A 9,180-nucleotide genomic window follows, 5' to 3' on the forward strand; every position below is an offset into this window, starting at 1 on the left:
TATGTCATAGTTGGCACTAAACACTTTAACCGACCTAATTTCATACACATATACCACCACATACACTCAAGTTGGCAAAGTGAATGGAACTGCAAGGACGTGGGGTCTTTGCCCTTCACTAGACAGTAAAAGTAACTTTAACTTAAGTTGTAACTTAGCCTATTCAAACGTATTCAAGATGCGGTTAAGTAACCTACACTGAAATACTCATGAAATTTCTTGTTAATTAACCGAGAAGACTGCAAAGTATAGTGATTTAAAAAAAATATATTTTCACAAAATACAAGTGAATCCATGTTAAGTTTTAAACTACTCAAAGAATTATTCTATTTATATCTACTTTGAGTTGACTCCAACAATATGCAGAGGGCGCCAGTGAAGCAGTCGTTAACCTCTTCATAAGTAACTAGTTGTTCCCGTGCCGTTTCATCCCCATGAAATTATGAAAATTTTATTTTATTACTTACATTTGTCAAATTGCAAATGTCAAAATTACATGACATGATGAAAAATGATGGTTACCTTGCTTCTTTGATGTTGGCAGTTTGTAGTTTATGATCTTTCCCACATGAGGATTTTTTCCAATTTATTTATCCCCTAAGTTTGGAAGCGTGAAAATATATAGCCTAAAGCGTGACGTAAGTGTAGAGCTTTTGATTAAAGAAAGAATTATTCAAAAATGTGCTGTAATTGCTGACATCTTGGGCAACAAAGAAGTGTGTGTTTACGCTTTATTATAATAGTATAGATTTGCAAACACACGATAAACGTATGTATAGTAGGAATCATGTGTTATGATATTCTCATAATTTAACCTATCACGACGTGTACTAAAATCAACACAGGGATTATTACAATTATTAATGAAAACTTTTTCGACAAAATTTGTATTACATTTGTAGGTAAAGTACACCAAAAAGTTTATACAAATTTTCACAATGACTACAACATGTTCTCGTAACACGCAAATATTCGTAATAGCCCCTCTTCTATATTTAATATGTTAAAGATGCGCCAACGATACACGAATGAGGTTATAGTTATGTGATTAGACAATCTTGACGTCATTCAAGATACGTACCTCTATTTCATTAAACTTCTAGTCATTACAGTTACAAAGTACTGTAAGCTGACCAAACTTTCTACAAGTTTATGGAAAACAAATAATTAAACATTAACGTTGCGAAACTTTAGTAATTCATGAATAAATTAGGATATCTTATTTTAAATCTTCGCAACATGATACAAAAAAACCGACTCACTAAAATCCATTTTTCATTCTATACTATAATATTATAAAGAGGAAAGATTTGTATTTTTGTATGTATTGAAATAACTCAAAAACTACTTTGCCGATTTTAAAAATTATTTCCCCATAAAAAAGCTACATTATCGGTAAGAAACATAGACTATACTTTTTTTTAATTTCACGCGCATGAAATCGCGAGTTAGTAGTAAATATAATGTTTTATACAAAACATAAAGTCCAATCTTTTTTTGTAATGTAGCAACATATTCTTAATATGATAATTGTTATAATTAGTTCAGGAGACAGAACCCTAATAATTTGCCAAAATATTTTTGTCTAAAAAGAGTTCATAGAAATCATTATAACTCTTAAATCTAAATCGAAAGTTTTTAATAAAACTTTAAACTGCACGTTCAAAATGTCTGCAATATTTTTATTAAAATCATTGTCACCCTATCAAATTCAACATTGCAGCAATGTACATTAAATATACTCACATTCGAGCAAATTCATTGTCACTAAACTACACTCGGTTAGAAACCGGGTCACGTTATTTCTAACGCAAATTACATATACCAAAACAAATTAAATGCATCAAAATTTCAAATAAAACACATAACTGTTTTAGTAGATTGTTGCTAATTGAAAATATAACATTTTTAACATAATATCATTATAGTTCATTTCCATAATCATATTTTAAATTCCCTCTTGCATTGCACGTATGAAATACTAGCTGTTCCCGTGCGACTTCATCCGCATGAAATTATGAGAATTTTATTTTATTGTTTACATTTTTCAAATTATCAATAGCAAATATCAAAATGACATGACATGACATGACATGACAAACCTCGGCAATCTTACATTCTTGATGTTGGCAGCAACTTATGGTCTCTTTCCCAAATTAGGGTTTTTATACAAAATATTTACCCTAAGTTTAATGGCGTGAAAATATATAGCCTAAAGCGTGACGTAGCTTTAGGGCTTTTTATTAAAAAGAAGAATTATTCAAAAATATGCTGTAATTGCTGACATCTTAGGCAACAAAGAAGTGTGTGTTTACGCTTTATTATAATAGTATAGATGAAAAACTAGCTTTCGCCTTCGACTCCGTCTGCGTGGAATTAAAAATAAACTAAAGTGAATATGCTATGTGTTCTTCCAGACTACCCTACAACTCTACGTCTATACCAAATTTCACCGAAATCCGTTCAGCCGTTTAGGCTACAAACTCTAACAAACATCCATCTATCTAAACTTTCGCATTTATAATATTAATATTAGTATGATAACCATGAATTTCCACTTATACAGAAACAATTGCTATCTCAATTTTTCAACAATAATAAAAGAGATGGATTATTATTTTGCTAAGACCATTGTGGTTACTAACAGTAGTGGTTGACCGTATTTCGATTTCGGTTTTGGCACAGTTTCGGCCAAAATGTAACCGAAACTTTCGGTTATGCAGAAACTGGATTGTTCGTGAATTTAACAGGTTTTGTTTGTACGAAAAAACATGGAACATAAGTTTCGGTTTCGTCCGAAATACAGAGCAAATCCGAAAGTTCGGTTTCGGTCTCGGCTCAAAAATCAATTTCGGTGCCACACTAACAGTCAAAAGTTATTTAAAATTAACCGTATATCATAAATCTGGGTTACAAAAAAACCAAGGGAGCGTAATCTAAACAATACATGAGATTTGCCTTGAAACTGTTGCGCAGCTACCGGTGCAGAACTTATACATATCAGATCGTGTTATGCACCAATTATACTTAGTAAATTGCGACCAACATTAAAGATTAAGCAATCACTATCAAATATATTGGCTAGTTTCCATGACTTAACGGTAACTTAGCGTTTGTAGGTCGGTTATTATATTTTATTACAATCTTTTGTTTAAGAGCAATAAAAAATATTGTAGTGTGATGAAATTTACTTGTTTTACAATTTTACTTTCCATGTTAGAAACTTACAATTAGTCGGTTTTTAATAAACTAGTAGCTTCCGTCCGCGACTCCGTCCGCGTGGTATTAATAAAAACAAAAGAAAGTAGCCTATGTGGTCTTCCAGACTACCCTTTACATCTATGCCAAATTTCGTCTAGATCCGTTCAGCCGTTTATGCTACAAACTCTAACAAACATCCATCCATCCATCCAAACTTTCACATTTATAATATTAGTATGAAGAATGATTGATTGTTCTAAATGCTTCTAAAATTGCGTCATATTGCAATATTCGAATTTTCAATAAAGCCATTCGACTATAGAAGGTTCGATACTGCATTTATTGTAGTGAATGTGTAGAAAGAGTTATTTGTACGAATTTTTTTTATAACATTAGGTGGCAAACGAGCGAGCGACTACCTGAATGCGCCAAAATGGCGATGACTGCCGGTCCAAGAGAATCCATATATCAATCCAAGTGATATTTGGTAAACGAGAAGAAATCGAACAAAATTATTAATGAAAAATTAGCAATAAAATTTAAGTGGTTATTTATAACTAGCTTTAGCCCGCGACTCCGTTTGCTTGGAATTTTTCACTCATTAAAGAAAAAATTAGCATCCGCTTAAATTGTAACAAATAGGAGTTAACTATTGCTACAAACACTCATATTGGAGTTTTATGTATTTATTTAAAAGTAAACAGAAGGCTGTTTGGATTGTTAATATTAGTTGCATCAGAATGATACGAAGATTTTTATAATATTATATGTATATTTGTTTAGGTTTATCTGCAAATTTTATAATTTCTATAAATAAATAATTTTAACTCTTAAAAGAGTTGATAAATCAAGACAGAAGGGATATTACTCTATGTAATTGTTGCTTTTTTATTTTTAATATATTCTTGATTTCGTAAAAACATTTTAAATTCTGTAATATCATCCAGTTACATAAAATGATGCTTTGTCATTGTTACATCAGTACATTTAGCATACTTTTTTAATGCAGATGACCAGCCTTTTTTGTGATGATATGCAAAAAGTTTGCTGATATTAGGAAAATTAAATGTAATAGATATTTTAATTTTATCTTATCATTTTAATTTATAGTAATCTGTAAAGTAGAAAAAAACAAACAGGAACATTTCAATATATTTTATTAATTGATCAGCCTCATCTTGAATACTCGTCACCGACCAAATTCATACATAATAAACAAAGCATAAAAAAAGCTAAATAACAACAGATCTTTCAACATTCTCAATAAAAAAAATCATCTTCAATCACAACCATACGAACGTGAGCGAGCACCAAGATCTTAACAACGATACATATGTACACTAGAAAATTCTAAACAATCACAATTTCAACTTAACCTATAAGGTACTGGGTGAGATATTAGAGTACAGCAGCTTAGTGCCAGCCGTGGTGACCGTGCTCTTGCTCCTTCTTGAAGTAAATTGGATAATGAACCTTAACTGGGTAAGGAACCTCCTTCACTAGAGGTACTGGCACATCTTTGTACACGGGGTAAGGTTTGTCGATCGGTACCTTCACCTCATAAGGAACCTCCTTCTCGACTGTGTAGGGGATCTTCTTATATACATCATAAGGCTTCGGTACTGGCACCTTGATATGTACTGGGTAGGGTTTCTCAACTTCCACCTTATAAGGCTTGTCGACTGGGACCTTGACTTCGTATGGTACTGGCTTGTGAACGGTGACCGGATAAGGCTTTTCGACAGTCACTGGGTAAGGTTTGGGCACGTATACGTGGTATGGCTTGTCGACTGGGACCTTCACTTCATAAGGTACCTTTTTCACCACTTCGTATGGTTGGGGTACTTTGACTTCGTATTTAACTGGAACTGGCACCTTCTTCTCAACAGTGTAGGGCTGAGGAACGGGTACTTTCACTTCATAGGGCACTTTCTTCTCAACGGTGTAAGGAGTTGGCACTTTCACCTTGACTTCGAAGGGTTTGTCGACTGGGACCTTCACTTCATATGGTACCTTCTTTTCAACTGTGTAAGGTTCAGGCACGTAGACTGGGTATTTAACGTACTCCTTGACTGTGTAGGGTACTTTCTTTTCAACGGTGTAGGGTTGTGGTACGGGTACTTTGACTTCGTAAGGGACTTTCTTTTCCACGGTGTAAGGGACATGTTTCTCCACAGTGTAAGGGACGGGAACCTTCTTGATTACTTCGACGGTTTTAACATGCTCATGGTGTCCATGGCCTTCGTCACTTGAGATGGGTTTCCATGAGTCTCCGGACACTCCTCCGAATTCCTCGCCTCCGTGGCCTCCGTAGCCGCCCTCCTGTCCTCCGAAACTGTATCCCTCATGGCCACCGCCGTAGCTCTGACCCTCACTACTGCCTCCGAACCCGTGACCGCCATCACTGTAGCCGCCGTAGGATCCGGTGTCGTAGATTCCTCTCTTTTCTTGCTTCTTCTCTTCAGCTGCTGCTTGTTTCGTGCCTTTCTCCTCGCTGGCAAACGCAACCACGGCCAGTGAGGCCACCAGAACAACCTGAGGACAAAGAGAATGTTCATTATTATCTAAACATTTAAAAGTAATTATGAATAATTAATTATTATTGAACGTTACACATCAACATTAGTATTATCTAGTTTCTTACTTAATAATTATTATAATTAATTAATTTGTTTTATATTTTAGTAGTCAGTGACACAAGAATCTTTTCCTGTTGTGAAATGTGTTTATATCTCAGATCAAAAATTCAACTACGACCAAATTTTGAAGTAAAAAATAGGAAGTATGTTGAAATAAGATTTATTACAGTAAAAGCTTTAATATTTATAAAAGGAACATTATTACGGAACTTTCTAACGCGTAAGCTTCCGAGATCAATATGGAATAAGCTCGAATCACTAGCCCATGTTTTACGCGTAATGACTCGCATTTATTGTTCAAAGCATTACACAACTGTTTCCCACTTTCTTATTGTTAGTGTTGTACATTTAAAAAGAAATTAACAATTATGCAAACGCGTGAGAATTTTTAAATTTCGACCTACAAAAACACGACCTAAATTACGTGTGCAATTCTTATTGTTATTAAATATGTTTTTAATTGTTAAATTTAAAACAAATTTTATTATTTCTCCATTATTGTTATTTTATAATCTTTTTCTAATCAACCAATGCGAATAAAATAATTCTGCGTTTCGTGTTATGAGTGTAGTGCCGAAGGCCCAATTTTAGTTTCTTTCCCTTTCCACCCTTTTTTTAAGAGTAAAGGATGGTAAGGAAAAGTGGATTCGACGGTGGAGGAGACCAATAGGAAGGGAAAATGTCCTCTTTATGTGCGTCTTCTCCATTTCGTTGGATTCAGGTGGCCGCTTGCTCGTTTGCCACCTTATATTACATTAAAAAAAAGCTCCAATTAATATTTTTGACTAAAATAAACTTTTCATAAATCGATCTTGTAGTTAATGAATACAAAACATCATAACGGAACTAAAGTAACGGAACAAATTGTAAATTGCACAAGCGAGTTACAAAATTAACCTTTTGTTTCGCACAAATACACCGAGTTACGAAGAAAAGTGAATACGAGGTATGGGAAACTTTCATAAACAAATAAAACTACTCGATTATGATGAAATTACAAAAACATGCATTAATATAAAACCTTTTCAATGATAGATTTTAAAAATAAAAGTTCCATCCGAGGACTGTTACAAAAATATGCGAGAAAATATTCTTAATGAATCTATTTAGTATTAATAATAATAATAATTCTTTATTTCAAGAAAATGTCATATTTTGTTAGTAAGAAAGCTTATTGCCTAGTGTTAGTAAGTAATCCTAGTAATAAAGAGAAGAAAAAAAAAATTAAAATTACACTTCAACTACATTTCTTGCAGTGCAAGAAATTAAATCGTCGCACTATTGCACTATCGTATCTGGCTGCTAAAACAACCAGGTATTAAATTTATGCTGCGTAAAACAGGCGTAAAGTATACCGACAAATCAAATACAAATTTTGTCGATGAAGTTACGAATACCTTATCACAAGTAGTCCTAAAAAAGATCCCTAACCTGGTCTGTTAATGACAAACTTTGTATTTTACTTGATAGAAATATCCCAATTTAAGAACAAAGTAAATCTTATATTTTACTATTATTAATGCGAAAGTTTATATTGATGGATGGATGTTTGTTTGAATTTGTAGCCTAAACTGCTCAACGTTTCTCTAAGTAATTTATCATAGATGTAGAGATTAGTCTAAAAGAACACATAAGCTACTTTTATTTATTTTTTATTTCACGCGGACTAAGACATATACGAAAGCTAGTGTTGTAAATATTCTAAAAATAATCATATCGATTCTCTACATTTTATTATCGTTGTTGACTTTAAACTACAAAAATAATGTAATTACCAACGAGATAATTTCTAAAGTTTCTTTTATGTTAATCTTTTAAAATTTATTATATCAAAAGATTTCCGCAATAGATGTTAACAATAGTTGTTTATATTCATGTAACGTGTTTACACTTACCCATATGTGTGGAAAATGTATTAGTTAAGTGAAAGTGAAACTCATTCTAGATCTAAGCTGCGAACGTGAGTTGTCACTTAATCGAGACAGATTGACGATATATGACAAAACTTATGTTACCATGCATTTGTGAATTTCGTCACTTAACAATCTGTCTAAACATTTTAGCAATATTTTTAAACGACCTTTCGCCCGCGACTCCGTCCGCGTGGAATTAAAAAAAAACAAAAGTTACTAAGTAGGCTACTCGCCTATGTGTTCTTCCAGACTATCCTCTACATCTATGCCAAATTTCATCAAGATCCGATCAGTCGTTTGGGCTGCAAACTCTGACAAACATCCATCCATCTAAACTTTCGCATTTATAATATTAGTATGATAAGATTATAAGCTGTATAAGACATTCATAATTTTGTGATACCTTTAGACAGTTTTATCGAGGTTTAATCACTAAATTGTCAGTTACATTGCTTAAATTATTAATTTGACATTTAAATATTTAACTCAGAAAGAATTGTAATAATAAACTTTTGTCTATAACACGTTAGTTATGAATATGGAAGGGTACATCGGTAGAGAGAGACCTAGAAAGAGATAGATAGTGTGAAAGGTGACATGATCAAAAAGGGAGTGACTGAGATGACGTATGATAGAGTTTTGTGGAGGACAAAAACCTGTTGCGCCCTTACAGGAGTAGGATAAGGAGATGATGAATAAATATTTGTGTATTATCTAACCTAATATCTTAGAACTGTGTCAAATCTATACATATTGAATATTAATTAAATGTGCTACAGCAAAAGTAATCAAACAAACTTACATAAGTGAGAATACAATATATTCAAACACAGACATTTCGTGTCACAATATATTGAGTTGTATGCAGTTATGTAAATTTAACTGCAAGCTATTGCAACATGTAAACCGTTGATCTATTGCTTAAGAAGATTATCTTTTAGAATACATACTTATTCAAACAGTCTATTGATTGGTTTATTATTTATTAACCGCTAGGTGGTGCTCGCGACTTGGCCCGCGTGACATTAACAGACAGAACAAAAATACAAATCTTTCCTTTTTATATTAGTATGGATTTAGCATATTTGTAAAGACTATCTCAACATAACGCGTAAAGTGTAAGAACAAGAGCAATAAAACGAAAAACATCCTTAAAATTTCATTTAAATTTCGAAATAAAAATTTTCTTATGATGTCCACCCGTTTAGCATAGGGAACAGACACATGTTCTTACAGATTAGAGCAAATAAACAAAACAAAAAATCCAAAATATAATAAAACAAAAGCTATCATAAAAAAAATAATTTCATTTGTCATATCTCTTAAATGAATACTAGCATAGTAGCCATAAACATGCAAGTAAAAACCTATCATTTTTAAATTTATCTTCATGCGAAGTAGAAATTAAAAAATTAAGATACTATCTA

General features: G+C 32.7%; 1 protein-coding gene across 1 annotated transcript in view; it reads right to left on the reverse strand.

The window, feature by feature from the left end:
• Nucleotides 1-4,409: 4,409 nt before the first annotated feature.
• Nucleotides 4,410-9,180, reverse strand: part of LOC106110527 (repetitive proline-rich cell wall protein 1) — a 5,618-nt gene continuing 847 nt past the window's right edge. Inside the window, exon 2 of the mRNA XM_013292384.1 lies at nucleotides 4,410-5,736. Within this exon, the coding sequence (XP_013147838.1) occupies nucleotides 4,615-5,736 (1,122 nt within the window). The 3' untranslated portion in view covers nucleotides 4,410-4,614. The remainder of the gene's footprint in view (nucleotides 5,737-9,180) is intronic.

This window comes from Papilio polytes, unplaced genomic scaffold (genome assembly GCF_000836215.1).
Source record: "Papilio polytes unplaced genomic scaffold, Ppol_1.0 DF824225.1, whole genome shotgun sequence".
Taxonomy (NCBI): Eukaryota; Metazoa; Arthropoda; class Insecta; order Lepidoptera; family Papilionidae; genus Papilio; species Papilio polytes.